At 50.2% G+C, this 27,969-nt stretch overlaps 1 protein-coding gene across 1 annotated transcript; it reads left to right on the top strand.

Annotated features, from left to right (window-relative positions):
• Positions 1-27,954, top strand: LOC135249822 (ras-GEF domain-containing family member 1C-like). The gene is made up of 14 exons (XM_064325417.1): positions 1-668; positions 16,438-16,641; positions 17,431-17,553; positions 18,038-18,175; positions 19,617-19,835; positions 21,528-21,602; positions 22,424-22,522; positions 23,586-23,688; positions 24,351-24,430; positions 24,645-24,740; positions 25,322-25,417; positions 25,956-26,079; positions 26,280-26,352; positions 26,616-27,954. Exons 2-14 carry the CDS (start codon positions 16,444-16,446, stop codon positions 26,638-26,640), a joined length of 1,449 nt encoding a protein of 482 aa, XP_064181487.1. The 5' UTR covers positions 1-668; positions 16,438-16,443; the 3' UTR covers positions 26,641-27,954.
• The last annotated feature ends 15 nt before the right edge of the window (positions 27,955-27,969 follow it).

Below are 27,969 nucleotides of genomic sequence, written 5' to 3'. Positions count from 1 at the left end.
CGGAGAGAGCTCTGCCGTCGTCCACGAGGGCGGGCGTTCGTTCGTTCTCACAGCGCCGAGACACCCAAGTAATGCGAGTTTTGTTTTCATCAGAGTGTATCATCGCGCCTGGAGCACCTGTGATGCTGTTGGATCTGCTGACCCTCTCGTATTCGCGAACACGATCCTTCCCAGGGCTCTCGGTTTTACGGTGGCGCGACTGCGCGTGAAGACCTCGGGATCGGCCACCGCCGGGTGACGGGTTATTTCCCCGTACCTGAGAACTGCTTTGGTATTCCACGTATATTCGAACTGACAGGGACTGCCGTTGGCGAACCGCGGGGAATCGTGCTGGATGGTCTCTTTCGGGATAAAGACAGCCGATGCCCACTCTGACACGAGAACTTCAGCATACGAATTTGCTCCGTGAGGACGTTTTCATAGACTGAGACGTTCCATTGGATATTCCGTGTTGCAGGCAGCAGCTCCGGTGAGGCATTCACTGCTTGGACGCTTGTGCCTGAATACAGTGCCGGTCCGTGAAACCTCTTGGATATACATTTTTTTTTTTTTTTGCTTTTGGTCTGGTTTGGCCCCCGCTTTTTTGGATTACTGACGCCCATTCTCTTTAAAGAATTGACGGACAAATCATCAGAGGGTACGGCGAGAACTATGTGCGTGTAGAACTGGTGAGTGAAAAGCTCCTACACTGTATCTCGGTGTCATGTTATGGGGAAAAAAATGACCGATCATCGGGAAATTGCCGTTCTTATACAGCGTGTTTGACCCGGCAGTCTTGCATGTTATATTTTATTTGGTTAAATCTCTCGCGTATGGAGGTGCGCTGTAATTAATATCCATTGCAATGCCATTGTACGTCCGTGTTCTGTTTGCGTTCATATTTTTTTGATGTAGTCCGATTCATTGGTTGCATACGTCAGAAATGTATACATCAGTGGATATTAACAGTATGGGAAATTGGGATTTGATCTAATATCGTTTTTTTTTTTTTTTTTGGTATCTATTATAATAAGGGTTTGTATAAGCATTTGATGCATCTAACCAAGACATGTCACGCGAAACGGGCTCAATTCAGTTCAAGCCTAGGAGCACTTGCAGGTTTTAATACTCGTGGTCTTTGCGAACATGATATTGGACCTCATATGCGTGCGAACTTGCTATGCTTTGGCTGGTAAGTTGATATGGGGACAAATAATCATCCAATTGGTATAGCCATTTCTCTGTTATTCAAAAGTGAACTCGCTTGTGTCTGCAATTTCGCGTTAGCATGCACGCAATGAAACTCGATTGTTTGTTGTAATGTACGCTGCCAAAGTTACGTGGCCAACCAATGGGCACTCGGCCACTGTGTTGTTGTCACTCGCTATGTTTAATCGTGCATTTCAGCCCGCCGTCTAAACGGACTGCGTTTTATTAGCCTACTACTACTCGTGAAGTACAAAACAGCTTCCAGTGTGAGTCAACGATGTGGGCTGGGCTGCCAGCCCCGGACAGAAGTATTCCAGGGGAGGGGTGGTGGTGTAGGGACTGGAAGGCGGTTTCTCTCTCTCTCTCCTGCGGCGATTTCGTGGTCTTGTTTCGTACTGTTGTTATGCTAAATTGACCAACACCCCTGGCGAACGTTTACTCCAGTGGAGTACAGACGATACTGAGGGTCGATCTGTTTACTCCTGCATCTCATTACTGGGGCCGTGCGAGTGTGTGTGTAGTTTGTTTCAGTTCTAAGTGAGCCCAACTGTAAGGTACACGTGTGCTTCGTCGGGCTATGTACGGGTTAATGATTAATACTGACCTGTTGAGGGTCTGAAAGAAAGCGTCACGAACACCCGCTGCCAAGGCCTCCTCACACGTTACTGTGGGATTATTTTCGTTTGCTTTAACTCCACGGACGCTGGCTGTTAACCTTAAATCTGATACGTTCGTGCGTGCAACCAGTGGCTAGGCAATGAGTATTGAACGAATTTCTTAGCTGTTGTTCTTTTTTTTTTTTTACTGCTCTTAGTATTTGTAGGAACTGTGATCTGTGACGTTCGTTGTCATATCCGATGTATGCACACGTGGGATGCCGAAATATGTCAAATTTATGGGATTTATGGGTCAGACTAGGCTACTTTTCGTTTTTTTTTTTTAAATGTAGGCTATGGAATTGAGAGCGATGCAAATTCAAGGGTCGCTCGGTTCTGAGCAGGAAGCTGAAGCTGACTCGCGGTATTATCTAGCTAGCCCTCCGGTATCAAGGTCTCATCTTGCCCTGTATTCCCCGATATATTTCCCTACAAATGCAGTTACGTCAAAACAGATGTTTTTTTTAAAAATTTTTTTTACTTTAAATGGTCCATGGTGATGTCATAAACGGGTATAGATAAATGGACGCTGATGTGATGCACGTCATGTGACGTGTTCAAACGCCTTCCTCTCCTCTTATCTCGTTAAGGTGTGAGTTCACAAAATGTGCGATTAGAATGTTTTTGACTGAACATTCTAATGCTGGTGTCGCAATCGCTGCTAGGATGGAGCAGTGGAGTTCTAGAACACTCACTTAGAATTTTGGAAAAAAAAGAGAAACATTCCAAAAAACCTACACTTCAAGGGTCTGAATGGACACTGCGCTAAGCAGTCTCCATTTGTTTTGTGGCAGGAGTAAGTACTTTTGGCGAAGACTTTTCTGTTTAAGACTCTTCGCCTGGCACGGAATGTCCAGATCTGAGCAGCCACATTCCCAGTCTATGTTTTGTCCCATCCCACCACAGCTTTAAACCCCCTGAGCTGTGGGGGGTTTGGGAGGGGGTGGATGGGAGGGGGGGTAGTTTTGATTTCACACCCCACTGTGGAGTTTTGGTGCTGCACCCGCCTCCAGTGAGGCATTGTGATTCATTTATTTTTTAAGCCCCTTTATCACCAGTCTGCACCACATGGCCTGAGGCCATCTCTGCAGTAGCCTACGCCTCCCCCGCACACACACACACACACACACACACACTCAGACGCACACACACATCTAAGGACCCCTAGGTTTCCACAGCATGCATACCCATTGGTTCGAGCTGCAGAAACAGTCTGTCATACATATCTATGCTACTCACTGTGCCAGCAGTGCACCAAGCAACGAGAAGAACACAGAGCCAGAGGTTGGAAACTACCTTGTGGGTGGTGTGTGTGTGTGTAGGTCAGACCATCTCAGATCCTGCAAGATATTAGAGTCAGCCCACACCATTACATTAGGTTATATTACATTCCATGATGTCACGTTCTATTCCATTCCATTGCATTGTTACATTCCATTCCATTAGATTCCATTCCATTCAATTGTGTTAACATTCCATCCCGTTCCATTCCATTCGGAGTTAATGGTGAATGGTGCCGGCCTGGCTCAGGCTCCAGTTGCACTCTAGAAAAGAGCTGCAAGCTGACGCTTCCATGGCAACTACCGAGACGAGGCGTTAGACGGGGAGACACGACGGGCACAAATGACCCGTGCGAACAGGTGTGTGACATTACAGGCAGAGCCCTGCGAGATCAAAGCCAAGAGAGTGGCTGTTCCCTCGTCTGGCTGCCAGCTAGCCTGGTCTCTCATTAGCACTTGTACCCGATCCCTACCCGCCACAGAGCTGTCGCCACTGTGGAGAAATGTCCGGAGAAGTTATGCTCCCCACCCCTTAGCATTCCTATCTTATTCATTAATTCAGGTGCTCGTGGTATTTTTATGTTGTCCTAGGATTTGTTTATGGACGTAATCTTTTTATTCAGGATTTGACATTTAGCATTAGCGCTTTGGTGATGTTGCATAATCCAGTCGTTAGTCTGGGAGTGCTGTTAGCCAGGATTGGCTCTGTTAGTCATGTAACTCAGCTAGATGGGTTTATATTTCCTTTTCATGGTGAGTCACTCTTGATAAGAACTAAATGAGTGTAATGTAAATTAATGTAGCGTGTATGTTTGTTTCTTTGGAAAAGATGCAGGGTGGGGAGCTGGGGGGGTTGGGGTGTGGGTAAGGGTGTGGGTGCATGGGGGGGGGTGTGTGGAGTGAATTGTGGGAGTGTGTAAATTAGGTTGCCCGCCGAAACCCTCAAAATGGCTCTGGGGTGATGAAAGCACCCCTGTGAATTTGAGCCCCCCGCTGTTCCTGCCGACAGATTTACAGCGCCCCCCTGTGACCCCCCGACCCTTCGACCCCGCCCAACCCCCCCCCTTCCGTCCTCAGACCCACGCGTTATCTGAGCACACTGAAAAGGGGGAGGGGCCAGCCGGCCTTGTTTCCCGCGCTCTGCTCTGAGTGAAAGGAGTCGCGCATCTCTGTAGCTCCGCCCCCCCCGTTACCGCCATCCTCCATTTAATCGCCATTTCATCCCTGCTTCACCGTCTCCGCCATGGCTGGCCAGGCGGGCGTGTTTTCGCGATCCTTCAGGGAACCCCTCTCGTTCCTCTGTCCCTTTCTCCCTCGCCCAAATCCTCGCCGATTCTCCTAAAGTCTCCTCGGTCGTTCCCCACGCATTTCTTTTTTTCCTGAAGGGAGTCCGGAGTTTCCCCGAAGACCTGTTTGGAACTTTCCCCAGGAGGTTACATGAGGCAGCAGTCCAGGAACGACCCCCCCACCCCACCCCCCTCACCCCCCACCGGTGTGAGGATGTTGTGTGGGCTTGCCCCCCCCCCCTTAAAACCTAATCCCGGTCTGTCCCCGGCGACGGATCGAGTGTCCGGACAGGTGGCGGCTCAGCGGGCGCACAATTGCGCGTTTGTCTCCCCGCACGCCGCCCGCTTCGCTGATGAAACGCTCGCAGCGCCTCACTTCCTGTGCGGGAAACGTGCCCTGGCGCGGAGCGAGCCAATCCTCCGGCACGCTTTGCCCCCCCCCCCGGCATGGAGAGGGGCGCACGCCGGCGGGACGGGGGGCTTTTCCGGTGCCCTGTCCTGTCTGTGCCTCGCCCCCCTCCCTCGCGGGACACGCTTCCGGCGTTTGCTCCGATGTTTGTTTGTTTTGTTTGCGTTCCTCTCGCCGCTCCGCGCTGCGGGACCGCCACGGAGCGCCACCACGGAATGCTCGTCGGTGTAACCCGAATCCGGAATCCGGAGTGCGGGGGCGGGGGCGGGGGGGCGACACGGTGCCGACACTGACACGCCTGCTGCACACAGACGGGGGGGGGGGGGGCGGGTGGGGACTGGGGGGGGGGGGCAGACAGCAGACAAAAGAAAGAAACAAGGACTGAGCAGAGGAATGCCCCACACAGACACCCTTTGATACTGGGGGGGACACTGGGGGGGGGGGGGGGATCAGGTCAGTCCGGTCTGGCCTATCCCGCTGTCCTCTGCCCTTCATCTCCGGTCTCAGCTGGCTGTTCCCCACCCTGCAGAACTGCAGACGGGGCGCTGGACTGGGGGCCGAGTATTTGGCTGCTAGGGTGAGATTTCGAAAAGGCGCTTCGTCAGCATTTATTCTTTCTCCCAACCCTGCTTTTCCAACGGGGAGTGCTCTTTTAAGTAAAGGGGCCCGTTCAGCGATGTTTAAGCCCAGGAAACGCTATAATCAGTGTCTGAACAGAGGCTGATGCCTTAGTCGTGATTACAGACCTTTCATAACGGGTGATATGAACTGGATTAAAGTAAAAACATATATACATATATGTGCAGCCACACTTCCATTATTACAAATGATGACTCTCAGACCACACCTTCTATTGAGGGTGAAATTTGTGATGTCACAATGCTTTGGGTTGGAATTCGTCAGTAGCTACGGAGACCCGAGGATTCCACTTCCTCTTCTTGTAAGTAAACGCCAGTGTCGCTGTGTAGCTATTGTTTTTTGGGGGTTGAATGGGGACATGAACTTTGGGGGTCATTGTCTGAACCACACGCGCCCGGTCGGGGGAACAGACGTCCGGTGTCCAGGGAACACCTCTGTACGTGTTTGTTTATTTTATGGCCCAGTTCAAAGGTCCCCCCTGGCTGTTCCCTTGGAAACGGCAGGTCAGGGGGTCGTGATCTCCCTGGGCCTGCTGGGAGTGGTTTAAGAGGTGACCTCACTCTCAAGCCAAGGGGCCACTGCGAGCCATCTGTTTGATTAACGCAGGGGTGGATGCACAGCCAGTCGAGCGGGGGCAAGAGGGGCCAAAGTGGTCCTCGTCAGACATCTGTCAGTCAGGATCCCCAGCTGGGAAATGTCCACGAGCTCCGCCCCTTTTCCCCACCTCTATGCATGCTCACATGGCCCTGAGAAGCCTCTGCTTAATCCTCTGATGGTTTGGAATGTTTTTTCAAAATTCCGGATTAGTGTTCTAGAACTCCGTCGCTTTCAGTCACCAGCAGCGATTGTGACATCAGCATCAGAATGTTCAGTTAAGAACATTCTAATCACATCTTTGTGATCTCACGTGTTAAAGGGTTAAGGGTGAGTGTAGAGATCTGGAGCAGTGTGATCACAGTGAGGTTAACCCCTCTGCCCCCCCGTCCCCCCCACCCTCCCTGTACCACAGCAGGAGCCGCATACCGACTCTCTGCTTTCCTCTCTTTATCCCGCCAACCTCCTTGGAGGACCCCGGGTCTGTGGGCGTCCTGCGGAACGCCTGAGGACAAAGCCAGGGCTGTGTGTGCCAGCGTATAGCAGAGGCTCCACCAGCGGGGCGAGGAACATAAATAAATAAATAAATATATGAACCCACTCTCTCATAAGAGTTTTTATCTTCCATTTTAATGCTGAAGTGCTCCTGCTCTCCTGAGGCCCTGAACCGTGTGGGAGAAGGTTGGAGAGAATGTTCCAGAATGCCAAACCCTGCTGTAATATTGGGGTGATTTTGACAGGAGACTTAGCCATTACAGCCCTCTGTCCTCAATGTGTCTGTGATTGCTGACGGCAACTAAATCTACTAATGACATTCTGTCATTGGCCACGCTCCTCATGAATATTCATGACGAGGCAGCGAATCAGCCGCCGGGAAATGGAACGCACTGGGATACGCTGCAAATGTGCTGACTTTGGAAAATATAAAATTTCTGAAAATATGTCAGCAAACATTTGAGAGTGGTAATAACCTGTATATTTACCCAAGTGTTGTGAAAGGTTGCGATGTATTTTCTGAGCTTTATAAGTATAATTTACCTGTAATTATACCTGTGCTGGAGCCGTTGCGGAATTCCGTCCCGTTTCTGTGGAAGGTGTAGACCTCAGCTGTGCTTCGCTTCCCCCCGCCCTTGTTTTCCAAACTCGGGCCCCTGCATCGTAATCGGACCGCTGCCAGCACACTGAGCGTGTGCAGAGACAGGTCTTCCCTGCCTCCAAAAGCGGCAGACTCGGGTTCGAAGACTACAGCGCTCACACACCTAATTGAAGACAGGATTCTATGGGGGGGGGATTTGTTTAATTGTAGCAGAGCTCTGGAGGGGATTATCAAGGAGGTGGAGGAAACGCAGCTAACCTGTTTTCTGAAGAATGCGCCGGGCTCTCTGCTGGCCGACGAGCTGGCTCACTCACAGACTCACAGACTCACAGACTCACAGACTCACAGATGCACTGACTCACTGGCGCACAGACTCACAGATGCACAGACTCACAGACGCACAGACGCACAGACTCACTGGCGCACTGACTCACAGACTCACAGACACACAGACGGGCTCTTTAAGAGTTAAGAGGCCCCAGCGCGGTGGCTGTGACCCTGCGGATATCCGCTTGTGTAATCCCAGGAGTGGAGCGGTCCCCCGAGCGAGTGGCACGCGCCCACCGGCCGGAGCGCATTAATCTGACGCAGCGGCCCGGAGCTCAGGAGCCGCCGGGCCGCTGGCGTTCACACTCACATTTTACACACTCACGTGTGTACACTCACGTCTCTACACTCACATTGTGCACGCTTACACATTTTCACGCTCACGTTTTGCTCACTCGCATGCTTTCACACTTACGGTACGCTCGCTGCCATACTGATTCACTCTCCTTTGTTCTCACAGTCAAAACTCATTAAATTACGCTCCCAATCTCAACCTCAATTGCACACTCACTTTCACACTCAGTTACACACTCACTCTCACACTCAATTGCACACTCACTCTCACACTCAATTGCACACTCACTCTCACACTCAATTGCACACTCAGTCTCACACTCAGTTGCACACTCACTCTCACACTCAATTGCACACTTACTCTCACACTCAGTTGCACACTCACTCTCACACTCAGTTGCACACTCACTCTCACACTCAGTCTCACACTCACTCTCACACTCAATTGCACACTCACTCTCACACTCAATTGCACACTCACTCTCACACTCAATTGCACACTTATTCTCACACTCAATTGCACACTCACTCTCACACTCAGTTGCACACTCACACTCAGTTGCACACTCACACCCAGTTGCACACTCTGCACCATGTGCTCACTCCACAGTAAACGTGTCGGTGCTTTCGGGGAAAAGGAGGTCTTTATTATGCAGCTGCTAATGATTAGAGTGCACCCTACAGCTGCACCGTGGGGAAATTAGACACACGGTGCGCCCTTATCCAGCCCAGGGAAACAATTTCATGTGTATTAATGCATCAGTATCTTTAATGGGCTTTTCTCAGAAATATTCCAAAATTTGTTATTTTGTGGACAAGTGAAATGATAATTTTATGAGTGGAATAGCGTGGAATGGCGGCTGCATGGACTCTGCCTAGTGATGCTTTCTTTCGGGGGACAGCTCTGGCTGAGACAGACGTTTGCTCGGTGCAGAGTCAGAGTCTCACCTCACACACCTGAAGGTGTGTTGAAATAGCATTGGGGGGGGGAGGGAGGGGGGGGCGGAGCCTGGGTGTGAACGAGCCAAACAAAGACGCTGGTTCAGTCGGTCACGCCGCGCTGGATTACTGGCATTCCCCAGGATCACGCAGGCCCCACTTGTTTGTTTGCTTTGCTGTTTGCTTTTTTTGTTTTTTTGCTGAACAGGTTGGATTGAGTTCCTCATGGGGAGGGGAGGGGGGGGGGGTGGTGACGTCAGTGCTTGGTGTGGTGTGCGCACGTGCATGCGTGGGAGGGTGTGTGCATGTATGTATGTGTGTGTGTGTGTGTGTGTGTGTTTAGGGAATTATGTGTGTAGTGTATTTATGCGTGTAATGTATTAATGTGTGTGTGTGTACGTGTGTACATGTCTGTGTGTGTGTGCATCTGTGTATGTGTGTGTGTGTGTGTGTGTGTGAAGGCCTGAGCATTTTTATGGTTGCTTCTTCCACATAGAGCACATTTAGATCTATTAACGTTTACTGTCCTGTAGGGATGAGTGTGTGTGTGTGTGTGTGTGTGTGTGTGTGGGGGGGGGGGGGTCCTGTTAGAACTGGAGCAGGAAGTTCTCCCCAAGGAGCCATTAATGCACTCCCTACCCCCACCTCCCTCCTCCTCCCTTCCTCCCCCCAGCTCCCCACCCCCCCCCTCCCCTCTCCCCCTCCCCCCCCCCCAGCCAAGCCTTTACCGGAACCCTTGAAAACGAAGCTCTTTACAGAAAATTACACAAATGGGCTCATCCTGTTTTTTTTTTTTTTCCTGAGCATTTTCTTTTTGATAAATGAAAAGGAAATGAATTTCATTCACAAATATTACTATTCAAGTGCTCCTTCTCTTCCTTCCTCTCCCCCACATAAATACACAGACACATTATCTTATAAAATATATATATATATATGACTGTAATAATACAGGTCGCGTTAATGTGACTGCATCGAGTCCATTTTAATTATTGCGCTGAGCGTGAGCTTCAGAAAGGCTCCAGGTTCAGCCGAACCTGTCTCTGTCTTTAGTTTCGCCTCCCTGCGTCATCTTCATCGCGACCTTTAACCTCCCTCCCGTCCCCCCCGACGATCTTCATTCATGCCCCCCTCCCCCCCCCCCGCCAGAGTGGAGCCCTCGTGAATGAGGTCATCCACAGCCGCGCACGTCCAGACCACGATGGCCCGCGCTATTAAATAATTAATAAACCGCGCGGGCGTCGGCGTAGGCCGCCGTCGTCATGGACGTCAGCCTGCTGGCGGCGAAGCACCGGCTCGTAACTGCGAGACGAGGCTCGATTATTGATTTTGTTTTTTTTTTTTGTTTTTTCCAGGTCGTCTAGTTTTTTTTTTTTAACTCCACCCCGAGTCGTGTTCCAAGTCGTTAAACAAACATAATAAAATGGCGGAAGGAGAGTGTGTGTGTGTGTGTGTGTGTGTGTGTGTTTTCTGAGCTCTTCCATCTTCCAGGATGTCTGCCAAGGAGCCCAGGGTGAGCGATATAAAAATCCATTACCAGAACTGTGCGTAAATGTGCCTGCTTTACATGTAATGGCCCCCGTCGTATCGCACTATATTAAATACATAAGTGGCGCAGATGGATTCCCAGTCCTAGCCACTTCCCAGGTCATTTTATGTGGCCTAAATATTTAATATATTTTGGAGATGTCGCAGTATATCACCGTCTCTTGTAAAGATGAAAATATTTTGTAGTCCGTAGTCCATATTGCTCAACCGGCCATGTTGAGAAAAATGGTCTGAGGGGAACGCCTTAGACCAGGGGTGTTAAGCTGCTGTGCTGGAGGTTCTGCAGTGTTTGGGATTTCCTTTCAATCAGCAGCCAATTAGGATTGAGAAGCATGGTGGGCAGCCTCTTTAGCCAATCAGTGACTTAAATTAGACACTTGAGTTCGGGAACACATCAGATACCAGCAGACACTGCGGGCCTCCACGATTTGAGTTTGAGTGACTACACGCAGTCACACACGCACACAGTCACACACACACACATGCATGCACACACACAGTCACACGCAATCTCCCCCACAACACACACAATAACATGCTGACACATGACACATGCAATTCATGCACAACATCACACACGCACACACACATACACGCACACACATAATCACACACACACACTCATCACAGTCACACAGCTCCCCAGTCCTGCACAACCAGGGGGTCCCGCGTGTGTCCCCAGGGTCCGTGTATCGCTAACGCACACGCGTGTGCTGCACGGGTCATGTGTAAAGCGCTTTGTAGGACGGTAACAGCTGCCTAATTACCTGTGGGACCGGCAGGCAGGGGGCTGTCAGGTGGAGGTGCGGCTCTGCGGTTTAGGGAACTGGGTGAATCGGGGGGGGGGGGTCGCGGCACGGTTTCGGGATGTGGTAATTAACCGAGCGGTGATCCGGCGCTCCGCACGCTGAACGCCATCCTCGTTCCGTCTGCCCCCTCCCGGAGAGAAGCGTGTTTTTAGGATCGCGCGGACGGGCCGGGCCGGGCCGGGCCGGGCCGGGCCTCTCTCGTCCCCTATGGAACCGCGGTTCCGCTGGGGCTGACCGGCTGAGCGCCTCCCTCCGCTCGGCTACGCGAGCTCGCCATCTCTTCGAGGGGAGGATGACGATGGAGAGACGGTGTGAAGAGCCGGCCTTCTAATCCGATCGCTGTCACTTCCCCCGTCGCCGCCCCTCCCGCTGCTGGGGAGGGAGATATCGCCACGGTTTCGCCGACGGTGCGTTTGTGCTGTTTAACATGCAGAGGGACGGACTCCTCTGGGTTATTTTGAGCAGATCAGCTGGGAGTCGTGTGAGTAAGTGTATAAATGAGGATTGGATTGTACTCGGTGGGATGAATCGGGGTCAGGAAAGAGAGCTGCTTTTACATTTAAAACTGCTTTCCGCCCCCCCACCCACAGGTTTTGCACTACCACTTCTCCCATGATTTCAGGGGCTCAGGATATACGTGTGTGATCCCTCCCACCCCCCCGCTCACACCCACCCAGTTTTTTGGCCCACCCTCTCTTGAGAGAGGTTATTAGTTAGGTCTCATTTGAGATAAAAAACATTTTTTTTTTAAAAAGAGAACATTGGCTATACTGCCAGCCACAGACGGCACTGTTTCATTTGTTATCACACCGCCTACCCCTCGCTGACCTCACCCAACTTCCTCTTTAGTGGTCTGACTTCTTTTTTTTGACACGTACATATGAGCACATGTGAAATGTTTCAAAGACGAAATCACACAACGCAGGGGAAACCACCAGGGATTTTGGGCCCCGCAAAACATCTCACATTGGGGCCCACCACCCTGAGAAATATTTTTTGAGATGCCCTTGGAATCGTCCTCACTCCCCCATAACCCCCCATGGCCCTGGCCAGACCCCTGGACACCAGGCTCAGGGGACCCCACAAACATGGATGATGAATGGGGACAGGTATCTTCACCTAGAAACCATAGAGGAGCTCCACCAATCACTGTCAAGGTTGTTCTGAAGATGCACAACAACCTCAACAGTGATTGGTGGATACTCTCCTGTTACACTTAGTCCCCTGTTGCAGATCCCTCTTGATAAGACCATTTTCTAAATGAACGCAATGTAAGTCATGCACTTCTGAGATCCCTTTATTTCACTGTCATGTATAGCCCGATGAGTATCCACCAATAGCGGTCAGCGTTTCTCGGTTTCTTATCTCAACTATGAGCTCTGTGATTGGTGGAGCTTTCTTTCCGGTTTCCATGTGAAAAGGTGACAGCAGGATGTCAGCACCTGCATGTCAGCAATGCCAGGAATTCCCGCTCTGCCTGTATAATTAGAATAGGCAGAGGTAGATGGTCTAGATTCCTGTCAGAGGCCAACACTTTGCACACTTTCGTCAGCGACCACCAGCACAATGGAGTATCAGTTTGGGTCCTGACCGCTCGTACACAGGAGTGTGGAGTGTCACTGCCAGCCTGCCCGCGTGCGTACGCTTTCCACAGGTAGCTGCCCTATTCCAGCGGTCCAGGGGGCGTTCCTGAGAGACGGGGGTGTTTAAGGGGGGCTCTGTTAACAAACGCACACAACCCAAAAAAAAAATCTTAGCGTGAACGTGCTGAGAGTGTATGAAACACAGGAGGGAGGCTTGCGTGCGCACTGAGGGCTCCAGAGACGCGAGGATCATTTTGATTGGTTGAAACGTTGCCGGTCCGAGGCGCGAGCGCCCGGTTTGGATCCTCGTTCGCGGGTAGAGCCGCCGCCGCTGACGTGGGAAAGTGGGTCGCGGGGGAAGCGTTTGAGCCTCGCTGGCTCTTCAGGGAGCAGTAAGGGAGTCTGTCACAGCTCAATTTATGGCATGAAGTTGACATTTCATTCTGTATGTCGCATTTTTTTTTTTTTTTTTACCCTGCTGGAAACAGCGGCGTTTTCCGTACGCTGAATCAGATTTACGCAGAGTGCTAATGGGTTAGCCCTGCTGAGCGGGTGAGTGGGTGAGCGTCATGAATGGTTATAGACGGTTTAGCCCTGGTGAACGGGTGAATGGTTATTGTCCGTGGCGGGTCTGTGGTTAATCTCCTTACGAGAGAACAAGGCTGCAGTTTGTTCAGCTCAATCATTAACCCACACACAGCGAGGAGTGTGTTAGTGTGGTCTGTGCGTGTTTACCTTGGTGTGTGTGTGTGTGTGTGTGCGACGGTGGGTGTGTGTGTGTGTGTGTGTGTGTGTGTCGGTGGGTGTGCGTGTATGTGTGTAAAGCAAGCTTAATGGACTGCCATTCCCCTCCCCCCTCCCCCATAAAAGAACAACTGGAGGTGGGTGGGTGTGGGTGTGTGTGTGTGGGGGGGGGGGGGGGTCTATGAAATTTGAGCGGAAGAACAAAGCGGGTCGGAGCCTCGAGGGGGAAACGCGAGATGCGCGGCGCGTCACGGCGAGCAGCGCCGTCGCGACCTTTGACCTCCCCGTCTCGGCGTGTGCTCGGAGAGAACGGGCTGGACACGTTCACCTGGCCGGGTCTGTACGTCCACCAGACATAACAGCGGCCATCTTACTGCACGCGTGCTCAGGACATCCCGCTCTCCCTGGCCTCTAGTCTACATTATTACTCGACATTACAATCGCTGAACAGATGCACCCATCCAAAATGACGCACTTATGCAAAACGACAAGTAGAGAACCTAAGCATCAGCACGAACTCCCAAAAAATACAAAAAAATCTGGCATCACCAAGACGGCGCGTTAGTAATCAGTAAGTGGAATGCTAGTGATTGCTGATGTTATTGGTTCAGACAGAGAGAGGACAGACCGGGACAGGGTTCCAGTGTTTACCCTCTGTGTGTTTGCTCACAGTAAGAGTCGGCATTAGTTTGGGATTTTAGGGAAATCGCCATTGGCACCATGACTGGGGGGGGGGGGAGTTTGGGGTTCTTTAGAGGCAGGGCTGGTGGAGTTGGGCTTTACTTTACTTTACCGCAGTTTATTCAGGTGGGGTGCGGGGGTGGGGTTGCAGAGAGGGCGGGCGTGCACAGTGTTTGCTTTTCGAAACGGCTTCCTTTTGTGTTGCTCAAGGTCCTCTCGCTGTCCGACTGAGCTGTTTACCCCCCTCCCGTTCCACCACAGATGTGTGTTTCCGCATTTTGGGCCCTCCTGTAAACAGTGTTGCGTTATGAGGACTTTTCCCTGACAAGGTTCAGTTGACGAGAAGCTCTTAGATGAAGTTTCTCCGCATGGATTAATCTCCTGGTTTTTTTTTTGTCGGGGGTGGGGGTGGGGGGTGGGGGGGGACTGGAAGCGTGCCCGTTCCGCCCATCAGCTTTATACACCGAATAACAGACCCACTGTCGAAAAAAAAGAAAAGAAAAAAAAACGTGGGTAGACACAACAGGGTCATTGGAAGCCTATAGGACTGCCCTCTCTCTGCCTGATCAGAAATACCAGTGTGTGTCGGGAGGGGTCCTTCCTTCTCCTGCTGTATCATTTCTGCTCTCTCTGGTGCATGAACGTACAGGCCTTGTCCCCCCCACCCCACTACCATGGCATGTTTCATCTTGATGAAATGAAAATACTTGCATGCTCAGAATAAAGCAGGAATTGATGGAACGGTGGGGGGGTTTCAAGTATTTAATCTCCATGGCGACGGTGGTCTGACCCGTACCCCTTGATTTCGCCGTGTGACAGCTGTTGGAAGGGGGTGGCACTCCCCCCCCCAACCCCCCCCCCCCCCTTCAAGCGCACCCCCACAGTAGCACCAAGGCTGTGAGCTGCAGAGGCCTGTCTGAGGGCAAATATTGGCTTCCCCAGGGAAACGTCATCGTTGGCCCACAGCAGTCTGAGTCAAGGGCGTTGGTCTTCGTCACTTCTTTCGGTGTGAGTGCGGGCCGTTCCTCGTAACTCCCCGCTTCCGTGAGCGAGACGTCGACAGGTGGGCTCCTGGAAAGAGCCGGCTTTATATAGCGCCTTTCCTCTGAATTGCAGGGCGTGTTTCAGACCTAAGTTCATCTTTTGTGGTTTTAGTTTCCTGTAGCAAGGGAACTTCTTAGTGTGAGTTTCCCCACAAGAAGCCTGTTGTTGTGGTGAACACCTGCTTATGGACAGCTTCCGGGTGGCAGTGTAGTATAATGGGTAAGGAGCTAGTCTTGTAACCTGGGGACAGTGATGCTGAAGGCAGACTTGTTTGCTTTTGACTACAGACACAACAGCAGTGTTGAGTTTCACTACAGCCTAAAGCGATCGATCACATTTCCTGGTTTCACAGTCTCCCCATGTTCTCTCTCTATCCTGACTGTGCTGAATCTCTCACAGGAAGGAATGCCCCAGACTCTGTGCTGCCTGTGCTGTATCTCACAGGGAGGAATGCCCCAGACTCTGTGCTGACTGTGCTGCCTGTGCTGTATCTCAGAGCGACGAATGCCCCAGACTCTGTGCTGACTGTGTTGTATCTCTCATAGGGAGGAATGCCCCAGACTCTGTGCTGACTGTGCTGCCTGTGCTGTATCTCAGAGCGACGAATGCCCCAGACTCTGTGCTGACTGTGCTGTATCTCTCACAGGGAGGAATGCCCCAGACTCTGTGCTGACTGTGCTGTATCTCTCACAGGGAGGAATGCCCCAGACTCTGTGCTGACTGTGCTGTATCTCTCACAGGGAGGAATGCCCCAGACTCTGTGCTGCCTGTGCTGACTGTGCTGTATCTCTCACAGGGAGGAATGCCCCAGACTCTGTGCTGCCTGTGCTGACTGTGCTGACTGTCTCACAGGGAGGAATGCCCCAGACTCTGTGCTGCCTGTGCTGACTGTGCTGTATCTCTCACAGGGAGGAATGCCCCAGACTCTGTGCTGACTGTGCTGTATCTCTCACAGGGAGGAATGCCCCAGACTCTGTGCTGCCTGTGCTGTATCTCTCACAGGGAGGAATGCCCCAGACTCTGTGCTGACTGTGCTGAATCTCTCACAGGAAGGAATACCCCAGACTCTGTGCTGACTGTGCTGCCTGTGCTGACTGTGCTGTATCTCTCACAGGGAGGAATGCCCCAGACTCTGTGCTGCCTGTGCTGACTGTGCTGTATCTCTCACAGGGAGGAATGCCCCAGACTCTGTGCTGACTGTGCTGTATCTCTCACAGGGAGGAATGCCCCAGACTCTGTGCTGACTGTGCTGTATCTCTCACAGGGAGGAATGCCCCAGACTCTGTGCTGCCTGTGCTGACTGTGCTGTATCTCTCACAGGGAGGAATGCCCCAGACTCTGTGCTCCAGCACTATGTTCACTCCCAGCGGCTTCAGCCCCCACCTGGTCCCGAGCGAGGACCCCCAGGGGGAAGGTCCTGGCCCCGGTCCGGGCCCCGAACTTGCCGAGGGGCCCCTGCTGACCTCCGCCTCTCTGGACACCCTCATCCAGCACCTGGTCCCCACCGCCGATTACTACCCCGAGGTGAGCGCCCCCCACTGGTAGAGGTCATTATTGGGGTTTGAAGTCTTTTTTTTTTAAATAGGGAAGTAATGTCAGGAGTGGGTCAATGAAAGTAGCAGCTCTTATAGAAATGTAATACATTGAAAATATATCAGAATGCACACGCATTATTAAGATATTAGTAAATGTTAGGGCTGACTGCTGAGGTAGTGTTAGCAGATTTTAAGCTTGCAACTGACCCTGCTGAGGTTTGTGTCTGTGAGGTTCCTTTGAGATGTTAGGCCCTGCTGAGGTTTGTGTCTGTGAGGTTCCTTTGAGATGGTAGGCCCGTATGGGACCCTGCTGAGGTTTGTGTCTGTGAGGTTCCTTTGAGATGTTAGGCCCGTATGGGACCCTGCTGAGGTTTGTGTCTGTGAGGTTCCTTTGAGATGTTAGGCCCGTATGGGACCCTGCTGAGGTTTGTGTCTGTGAGGTTCCTTTGAGATGTTGGGCCCGTATGGGACCCTGCTGAGGTGTGTGTCTGTGAGGTTCCTTTGAGATGTTAGGCCCGTATCGGACCCTGCTGAGGTTTGTGTCTGTGAGGTTCCTTTGAGATGTTGGGCCCGTATGGGACCCTGCTGAGGTTTGTGTCTGTGAGGTTCCTTTGAGATGTTAGGCCCGTATGGGACTCTGCTGAGGTTTGTGTCTGTGAGGTTCCTTTGAGATGTTAGGTCCGCATGGGACCCTGCTGAGGTGTGTGTCTGTGAGGTGCTGTTGTAGTGTTAGCAGATGTAGGGGCTCATGGCTGACTGTGTCCTCCGCTCTCCGCAGAAAGCCTACGTCTTCACCTTCCTGCTCAGCTCCCGGCTCTTCATAGCTCCACCTGAGCTCCTGTCTCGGGTCTGCCAGCTGTGCATCAAACAGCAGCAACTGGACCAGATACCCCTGGATATGGTGTGTGTGTGTGTCTGTCTGTCTGTCGGTCTGTCTGGACATGGTCTGTGTCTGTCTGTCTGTTTGTCTGTATTCATACCAGTCTGTCTGTCCATGAGTCTGTGTCTATGTCTGTCTGTCTGTCAGTCTAGACTTGGTCTGTGTCTATCTTTTTGTCTGTCTGTGTTCATACCAGTCTACCTGTCTGTCTGTCTGTGTTCATACCAGTCTGTCTGTCTGTCTGTCTGTCTGTCTGTCTGTCTGTCTGTGTCCATATCTGTCTGTCTGTCCATAAGTCTGTATTCATGTCTGTCTGTCTGTGTCCATATCTGTCTGTCTGTTTGTCAATGTTTTTATATCTGTCTGTCTGTCTGCCTGCCTGCCTGTCTGTCTGTCTGTCTGTCTGTCTGCCTGTCTGTCTGTCTGTCTGTCTGCCTGCCTCTGTCCACCTGATGATGAGTCTGCCTGTTCGTTATTCCATGAGCGTCTTTCCCGCTGTTCCCAGGCCAAGGTGCGGAAGTTCGGGCCGAAGATCCTCCAGCTGCTGACGGAGTGGACGGAGACGTTCCCCTCCGACTTCCGGGAGGAACAGATGGTGGGACACCTGAAGGACATCATCCACAGGATAGCGCCGTGTGACGAGGTCAGGGGTCACCTGAGGCCACGCAGGGGGTTCTGGGTATATTTAAGGGCAGCAGGCATCCAATCAAGACTCCTTCCTGTTCCATCTGTAACGATGGCAACAACAATAATAATAATAATAATAATAATAATAATAGTAATAATAATTAATTAGAAGAACACGAACAAGAAGAATTCATCTTATTTATATAGAACCTTTTTATATCCCAAGGGCACTATACAAAATTAATGGAAACAAGCTGTCAAAAATACCTGAAAGAAGACAGGATAGATATGTGGTCCGGTGGTAAAGGAGGTATATATGTATGTTCTCTGAGCGGTAGAGCTGTCAGGGGAAAGTGGGGTGTGGGTGTGAGAAGAGTGAGAGTATAGCTGTAATAAATGAAGGAGTAGGTGTAGGATATGAGTTGAGTCAGAGCTTGCGAATAGATGCATTTATAGAGGAAGTGGAGGATGTATGTGTGTGTGTGTGTTAATGTGCGTATGCATGTGTGTGTGTTAGTGTGTGTCTGTGTGTGTTAGTGTGTGTGTGTGTGCGTTAGTGTGTGTCTGTGTATGAGTGTGTGTGTGTGTGTGTGTTAATGTGTGTATGCGTGTGTATGTGTGAGTGTATATGTGTAGGTGTGTGTGTGTATGTGTGTGTGTGTAAGTGTGTATGTGTGTGTGTGTGTGTGTGCGTGTGTGTATGTGCTTGTGTGTGCGTGCGCGTGTGTGTGTGTGTGCGTGCGTGTGTGTAAACTTGTGGGCGCTGCAGGGTGATGAATGTGTTGCTATTCGCGGCCGAGCTCCCGCCCACTCAGGAAGTGCCGGCGGTAATTTATGACTGGCTCTGGGTGATTTAGCAAGAGGCCCGTCGCCCACGGCGATTAAGCTGAGGTCTCCGCTGCTGTAGGATCGAAGAGCGGGGGGATCCTTTACATTACAGTACAGCACATTACAGCACATTACAGTACATTACAGCACATTACAGTACATTACAGTACATTACAGTACATTGCATACCTTTGGCAGATGACTGGATATGCAAGAGATTACCATTGAATCCTCTGTTGTTGTGTGAACAGCGGTGTCAGACCTGGCTGACAACATTCCCAGACCAGGGAGTGTACATGCAGCGTCACTAAACACATCACTAATATCTGGGCAAACCTTGAACCGCAGTGCAAACAACACAGTACGGTCACGTCCATAGAAAACTTGCTGACCGTTTCTGACCCATTGATTAGAGTCTATCCTAGAGAGCTGTAGGGTCTGCTGGTTTTTGTTTTCGTCTGAGGATCGGAGACGGGTTTAGCGGTAAGAAAGCAGGTGTGACGCGTAACTGATTAACTTATCGGCGGAAACCAGCGTTCACCGCGGCTCTTCGGGGACCGGGGCTACAGACCTGCCGTACGACCGCGACGTCGTTGGCGCTGACGGCGGTGTTTTTCCCGATCGCGCAGGCGTACTGGAAGACCATGAACCAGATCCTGCAGAACCTCAGCCAGAAGCTGGCCGCCATGAGCCAGAGCGAGGAGGGCCTGGTGAAGTTCAACGTCTCCTCCTCCGCCTCGGACAAGATGGTGGCCTACAAGACCAAGCCCTCGCCCATCCAGAAGGACGTCCTCAGCATCTGCAGCGACCCCTACACCCTCGCCCAGCAGCTCACTCACGTGGAACTGGTGAGAGAGGCATTTTGAATTTTGGAAACTCTATCGAACCGCCTTCCTTGTCCTTTGAAGCTGGCACAAAAATAACAGGAATGTCGTATGCGGCTTAATATAGAGGGCCTCTGTGTGTGCACTGCCAGGAGGAAGGGTTGGGGTGGTGTGTGGCAATATATCAACACGTTCAGGTATTTGGACCATTAGTCCACGTGTAATGTGATGTAATGTAATTAGTACACAAAGCTACACTCATTATCTTGGCATGTACACTGAGCCTCTTTTAGAGATCATATGAAGAGAGGGTGTGAAAGCAACAGAGAGAGAGAGACTTTTTACTTTTGACGTTCCTTTATTAAACTGCCTCATCACAATAAAAAAACTGACAGTTTCTAATAAATATATCATCCTAACTCCCCCCAGACCCCCCCCCCCCCCCACAAATGAAGAACTACAAAGAAATAAAAATAATAATAAAACCAAACATAAACCCTGTCAAACCAGAAACCAAAACACCCTCAGATTGGCTCAAACCCGAGAGAGGGAGATATTTTTATTTATAAAACCCCCTTTATTGGGACATCCTTCAAAAACAGAAATTACCGAACCACAAAAAAACCAACCAAAGATAAGAAAAAACCCCAAACAACCCACACAGACACACAGAGGCGGAGAGATACAGAGAGATAGAGAGATAGAGAGAAAGAGAGAGAGAGAGGATGACATATGGGGAGTGACATGAGGGTATGAGAGAGAGAGAGAGAGAGAATGATAGAACAAGACATACATGCTGCTTTGGGGCTAAAGAAGCTTACAGAGAGAGAGAGTAAAAAAGAGAAGAGATGAAATGAGGGGATGTCATGTAAGGATTCAAAGAAGGTCAGACAGAGAGAAAGAAAGAGGGAGAGGAAGAGAGTTTTAATTCCTTAATTCCTATTCCAGGGGATACCCATCGCTTCTGCTCTGTCTCATTAGGCTTATTTACAAACTCTTATTAGCGTTTTATTACCTGCTCTGTTAGCTTTACCCTGCGGCAGAACAGAGACGTATCAGTTGCAGGTATTATTAGGGGGATGATCAGAGCACATCAGAAGCTCTCTTTTTCTCTCTCCCACTCTCTCTCTCACACACACAGACGCACTCTGTCTCTCCCTCTCTCTCACATTCTCTCTCTCCCACACACACACACCCCTCTCTCTCTCTTTCTCTCTCTGTCTCTCCTCACCAGCCTGAGGAGTGAGTGTTGCTGTCTCCATGCCAATCCACTTCCACCCAGCAGTCACCTTTTATGCCTGAGGCCACAAGTGTATCAATTTAATCCCCTCTGAATGTGAGACCTGACTCTTTAACACATAGAGAGTTTGCACTATTATGGCTACAGAACACAGCCTCTTAGGCACACTACCTATTAGGTATACTTCCTGTTAAGCACACTTCCTATTAGGTACACTTCCTGTTAAGAACACTTCCTGTAAGGCACACTTCCTGTTGGATACACTTCCTGTTTGGCAGTGATATGGGGGAGACATGGCAACCGTACTGTATGGCAGACAACAAGACTTCAAGAGTACTATGCCTATGAATGTCTGTGTGTGTGTGTGTTGTGTAATGGTGCATATTTGTGTGTGGTTGATAGGAAATAGGAAATGTTTTTTCTTTGATTATCTTTATGTCTGAATATGATCAGCAGCTGTGTGTTTTCATTTCCAGGAGCGTTTGAGTCACATTGGCCCAGAGGAGTTCGTCCAGGCCTTTGCCCAGAAAGACCCACTGGACAGCTCACAGGTACATTACACAGAAAACGCACAGAGAGAGACAGTTCTCTGGTCTGAACCCAAGCTTCAGTAAAACATAGATGGGATGGGAAGCGAGCGGAGGGGTGGAGTATCTTGTCCATGGCATGACCATCTTTGAGGTACCCCCTTCTCTGTGGGCTGTGTTTGATCACAGAGCAGCACTTTAAGATCTAGAGTCCAGTTTGAGTTTAACGTCTCTCAGGGTTCAGCGAGAGTCTCGGAAGAAGAACCGTTTCTGTGGCCCGTCTCCATCGTTCCCTCCGGAACGTTCTTTGGTAGGTGTGAAATCGGTTGAAAGCTCCCATTTTGCCCGACAGGGAAACCCTTGCGATAGAAAGGGGGTTACTATGGAGACGCAGAAGAGCCGTTTGGAACCCCTTTCTTTCCTGAGAGGGTCAGGAGGGCGTTACGGAGCCCGGCTGAGCCTAGCCGTTTGGAGAGGCTCAGGAGGCTCAGGGTGGGAGGAAACCCTCCAGACTCAAACGCGCACCGCTCTGTAATTAGAGCCCCTGGTTGAGCCCCGCGCCGGCGCGTCGGTGGCTGCCGAGCCTGTCTGGAGATGCCCCCGCCGTCTCAGCCAAAGCCCGTAATGGGGCTGCCGGCACCGCGCCTTCCCAGAACGCTTTGCTGCTCCGCCACTTTTACTGCCTTTGCCTTAATCTGGGGCTCACTGTGAATTTGGATACAACCAGGCAGGAGGCGCTGAGATCCTATAGCAGTTAAAGTTTAACCAGTGTGTGTCTGTGTGTGTGTCTGTGTGCGTGTGTGTGTGTGTGTGTTTTGCGTGTCTGTGTGTGTGTGTGTTTCCAGCCCTGCTTCAGTGACCAGAAGAAGAAAACTAGCAATCTTGAGGCCTACGTCAAGTGGTTTAACAGGCTGTGTTACCTGGTTGCCACGGAGATCTGCATGGTAGGTGATCAGTGGGGGGGTGACTGGTAGTCTTACATCTCTTAGGATTGATTTTCTTATGCCTCCCGCCCCCACTGCATGTTTCTCCCAGTCCGGTGTATCTAACCGTGTTCACCAGCCAGGCTCATTACTGCAGCTTCTGACTGTTTAATTTCCGTTCGTTTGAATGTTAATAAGGTTCTCAATCCACACAGTTTCTCACATGGGCGGATGATTCATGTTCAAAAGGTTAGGTTTGAATTTTTCCAAGGCCCCCCCCCCCCCCCATCGCTCCACCACCACCTCCATAAATTAAACAGCCGCAAAGATAAATATGCAGCCCCTTTGCATACATCTATTTAGTAAATGTGAATTAAATAAGGGCATATAAACCCATCCCCCTAGATGGTAATCGTTGTAATAATAGTAATAGTCCTTTTGCGCCCCCTGGTGGCCATTGTAGCTCACCCTGTTTATTCCCAGATGAGCACTGGTTCCAGTGAAGTGGCTCGTATCTGATCAGTGCGAAGACACGTCATGGTGCAGCTATGCCGCTGTGCTTAGTCACAGCCGGTGCCTTTGTGAACTTTGCTTTTGTTAGCCCGACGCTATTCAGCGTTCTCACTGGTGCGTGTCATTTTGACGGACAGGTAGGAACGGGGTGATGAAACGCCTTGTTTACCTGGGCTTGGAGTCCCGCTGTCTTCAGTCTGACGCAAATCACAGTCTCGCATCTCTGCGTCTTGCACGGCCTTCCAGTGTACAATTATGTGTACAATTATGAGAAATGTTCGAAACGTTACTGAGAGAAATTGTTCAGAACTAATTGTTCATAATTATGCATTATTTGGACAGCACAAAGAACAGCTGGGGGTATGCTTACAATTGAAATGGTTGTACAATCTAGCCTAGAAAAACAGAGAAACAACTACAAAAATATATGCCAGGTTCACTTCTAAAATGATCAGAAATAGAAACGATTTGGGTTTTTTAACGAGTGATGAGTAATTTTCTGCATCGTGCTCTCAGTGCAGACCCCAGCTGTGTGGGCTCCTCCTGACGCCGTCTGTTTTCTCCCCTTCAGCCGGCGAAGAAGAAACAGCGCGCCCTGGTGATCGAGTTCTTCATCGACGTGGCGCGAGAGTGCTTCAACATCGGCAACTTCAACTCCCTCATGGCCATCATCTGTGAGTGCAGTACTCGCTTTCTCTACAAGGCATTGTGCACACACACATTACATTACATTACATTACAGGCATTTAGCAGACGCTCTTATCCAGAGCGACTTACACAACTTTTACATAGCACTTTACATTGTATCCATTTATACAGCTGGATATATACTGAAGCAATGCAGGTTAAGTACCTTGCTCAAGGGTACAACGGCAGTGTCCTTACCCGGGAATCAAACCTGCGACCTTTTGGTTACAAGCGCAGTTCCTTACCCACTGTGCCACACTCCGTCCTCCACACACATACAGATATGTACACACACACGCACACACAGAGGTACACACACACACACACACACACAGATACACCCTCCCCGCCACACAGACACACACAGAGGTACATACACACACACACAGAAAGAGAGAGGTACACACACACACACACACACACAGAGGTACATACACACACAGATACACCCTCCCCGCCACACAGACACACACAGAAAGAGAGAGGTACACACACACACACACACACACTCTCCCACACATGCGCACGCACACACACACACACACACACACACACACACACACATACAGAAACACACACACAGTTAGGGCCTTTCAGCAGTGACCGCACACAGCGGCCCTCTCTAATTTCCCATCATGCCTCTCTCCAGCTGGAATGAACATGAGTCCAGTTTCCCGTCTGAAGAAGACTTGGGGCAAAGTGAAGACGGCCAAGTTCTTCATCCTGGAGGTGTGGTCCGCCTCCTGAGTGTGTTCTTGCATTACGAATACATATGAATGAATGAATGAATGAATGTAGAAAGGAAAGGTGGGTGTATGGATGAGTTCAGTGGTCACATCAGTAGCATGAACTGAGATAGTCCTCAGCTGAGTGGGGTGCTCTGAGGTAGATTATATCTGTTAGGTTCTTGGCATTTGATCCGGAAATAATCTTCCTCACGCAGCATCAGATGGACCCGACCGGAAACTTCTACAACTACCGGACCGCGCTGAGGGGCGCCGCCCACCGGTCCCAGACCGCCCATAGCAACAGGGAGAAGGTGGGTCCAGCGACCAATCGGATTCCAGTGAGGGCGCCTATGAGCGACCAATCAGAGTGTCTGCTCAATGGCATTACCGTGGTTGGGCAGACACTCTTGTCCTGATTCCTGGGAACACAAGCGCATTCATTTACATGAGTAATGCTGCTGGACCCGACTGACCACATTCCCAGAATAGTGTGAGTGTACGTGCAGCATCACTAAAACACTCAACACAGCTGAACTTTGCTAGCCTAGTGCCATAACACAGATCTCAAATACATACAGGTGACATGCAAATAAAATACTTAAAAAAAAATAAAACCATAGACAATACCCTAAGGAACCATAGAGATACTGTACCATAAGTGATACCATATAAATAAATGGGGTATACCATAGAAATAAGACATGCCTTAGATAGATGGGAGATACCATAGAGATAACAGATATTTAAAAAATTAAATAATTACGTAAGACAGGAGTGCTGGAGGAGCTTGCATCAGAAGATGGATGATGACTTCTGACAGGTAGTGACATCACTGGCATGACTGGATTTTTCTGTCCGCAGTGCTGACCTCTCTTTCTTTCCCTTCTTCCAGATCGTCATTCCGTTCTTCAGCCTGCTGATCAAGGACATCTACTTCCTGAACGAGGGCTGCGCCAATCGGCTGCCCAACGGGCACGTGAACTTCGAGGTGAGGCCGCGTGGGCGTTCCCTGCCCCTGCAGCTCAGGGGTCGAAGACTGGGGTGTCCCGGTCAAAAAAGATTAATTGAGTCCTGCTGCTTGTCTGTTGTTGCTAGAATTTAAAGGAAAGGTGGAATTCCATTAACTCTAGAAAAGAGTTGGTTTTTTGGAATGATTTTCAAAATTCCAAGCCAGTGTTCTAGAACTCCACTATTTTCAGTCACCAGGAGTGATTGTGACTTCACCATTAGAATGTTCAGTTAAGAAGGGTTTATGCACTTCAAAAGTGCCAAGTGCTTTCACTAGTGGACAAAATAATTAGTCGGCATTCTCTGTGGTCCCATGAATGTTTACTATTGAGTGTGTGTTGGAGGAAGCGGGAGTGATCCTTAAAGTGCACTTAAAAGTGTGCTTTTCTTCCTTTCCTATATTTGGTTTTTCACACACACCCACACTGACACACACCCTCCCATGGCGGCGGGACAGGCCCATATGATGTCACTCAGGATGACTCATCGAGGGGCTTTTATTTTGGGTCTCCTTTCAGAAATTTGTGGAGCTGGCTCGGCAGGTGGGGGAGTTCATGGCCTGGAAGCAGGTGGAGTGTCCGTTTGAGGAGGAGCGGAACATCCTGCACTACCTGCACTCCGCCCCCATCTTCACTGAGGACGGTGAGTCCCACGGTCTCCCCCTGCGGCCTTCGAACCCGGCACAGCGCAAGAGAGGCGTCTCATTCAGCACCTCAAAGGCCCGCGCTCTCAATAATATCCCTTTCTTTCTCCCTCTCTCCTTCTCCCCCTCTCTCCCTCTCTCTCCCACTCCTCTCCCCCTCTCTCCCTCCCTCTCCTCCCTCTCTCTCTCTCTTTTCCAGGTCTGTACCTGGCTTCGTATGAAAGCGAGAGCCCGGAGAACCAGGTGGAGAAGGACAGGTGGAAAGCTCTCAGGTAGAAGGCGCCATTTTTAGCACACAAACACTTCTCAATGTCAGTCAATTCAGGAAAATGAACTGAAACACAGAGAATTAATTGCAAAAATGCCCTAATACATAAGTATTCCATACGGTCTTTTTTTTCCAGTTGGATTATTCCGATGTCACTTAATGAATGTTCTGAATTGACTGAACTGAAATGGAATTTAAGCCCAGGGCTGTGTCTGTGAGGCTGTTTCGGGTAACCGGTAGTAACCGCCCTCTGCCTCTCTTTTCCAGAACCTCCATCCTGGGGAAGACATGAGGACGGATCTTCACCCGCCAATCACCTCAGCAGCAGGGCGTGTTCTTTGCACTAAAACAAGACTGTGAAAGAGCCTAGCTGGTACTTAGGTATTTATACTGCGATTTTTAAATAGGGAAAGGTGAACAGGATTCATCTGGATTCGTGACAGGAGCATGAAAAACTGTACAGTGAAGACACCGGGGGGAACTCGTCAAAACTGGGAGTGTTACTGTCACTTTGTTCCCTTGGTTTGACACTCAAGACCCGGAGCTGAAGAACCTGTCTTGTTTATATGTAGATAGTGAGAGAGAAAGAGAGAATATAAATATGTGTACAGTAGTGTGTGGGAGGCAGACATGGCCTCTGGTTATTGTGTATTTATTGTTGTTTGTGTTAACCACCCTTACAGAGTGAGGATTTTAAACTACACGAGAGACAAACTGGTGCTTTTGCTTTTTCATAATTTAAGTTGTTTTTTTTTTCCATTCTGTGCGCTGTGGTCTTGTGTTAGTTTTGATATTGTAACATAAATGCTGTTGTGACTCTGTTGTGAAGGCTAATAGTGGGTGAGCCCTTGGGGAAATGTGGGCCCTTCTATTGGCCCTGGGGTGGATTTGGTCCCCTTCTATTGGCCCTGGGGTGGATTTGGTCCCCTTCTATTGGCCCTTGGGTGGATTTGGTCCCCTTCTATTGGCCCTTGGGTGGATTTGGTCCCCTTCTATTGGCCCTGGGGTGGATTTGGTCCCCTTCTATTGGCCCTTGGGTGGATTTGGTCCCCTTCTATTGGCCCTTGGGTGGATTCGGTCCCCTTCTATTGGCTCTTGGGCTGGTTTGATCCCCTTCAATTGGGTCCCTGGGCTGATTTGGTCTCTTCTAAAATGCACCTATTGGAAGTTGCTGTAGTTGCTGATTACACTGGAGATCTGGGGATGAGCTAAGAGAGAGAGAGAGGGAGGGGGGGGGTGGAGGAAGAAGGAAAGAGAAAAAGGTAAAGAGAGAGAGAGGGTGGGGGAGAGAGGGAAAGGGAAAGAGATAGAAAGGGAAAGAGAGAGATGGAGCTGGGTCCTCCATAAAAGTCTTCCTCTTACCCCGCCATGGTCAACTTCCTGTCTGCCCTCACAGCTTCCTCTCTCTCCAGCAGACCCTTTGAGCTTGCTTCTGAGAAGGCTGTCAGTGATTAGTCTTGAGTGGAGAGAGGGGGTCTTTGTCAGGAAGCGCCTTCTCACAATAGCTGCCCAGACAACCTTGTCAGCACAAACAGCGGTGTCTCTGAAGAAATAAAATCCAGTGTATCATATTTACAACAGAGGAAAAAATTTTTTTTTTTTAACCCACTTACCGTTCCAT

The sequence above is a fragment of the Anguilla rostrata genome, chromosome 3 (assembly GCF_018555375.3).
Source record: "Anguilla rostrata isolate EN2019 chromosome 3, ASM1855537v3, whole genome shotgun sequence".
Classification (NCBI taxonomy): Eukaryota; Metazoa; Chordata; class Actinopteri; order Anguilliformes; family Anguillidae; genus Anguilla; species Anguilla rostrata.
This window is presented reverse-complemented; position numbering and strand designations above follow the sequence as displayed.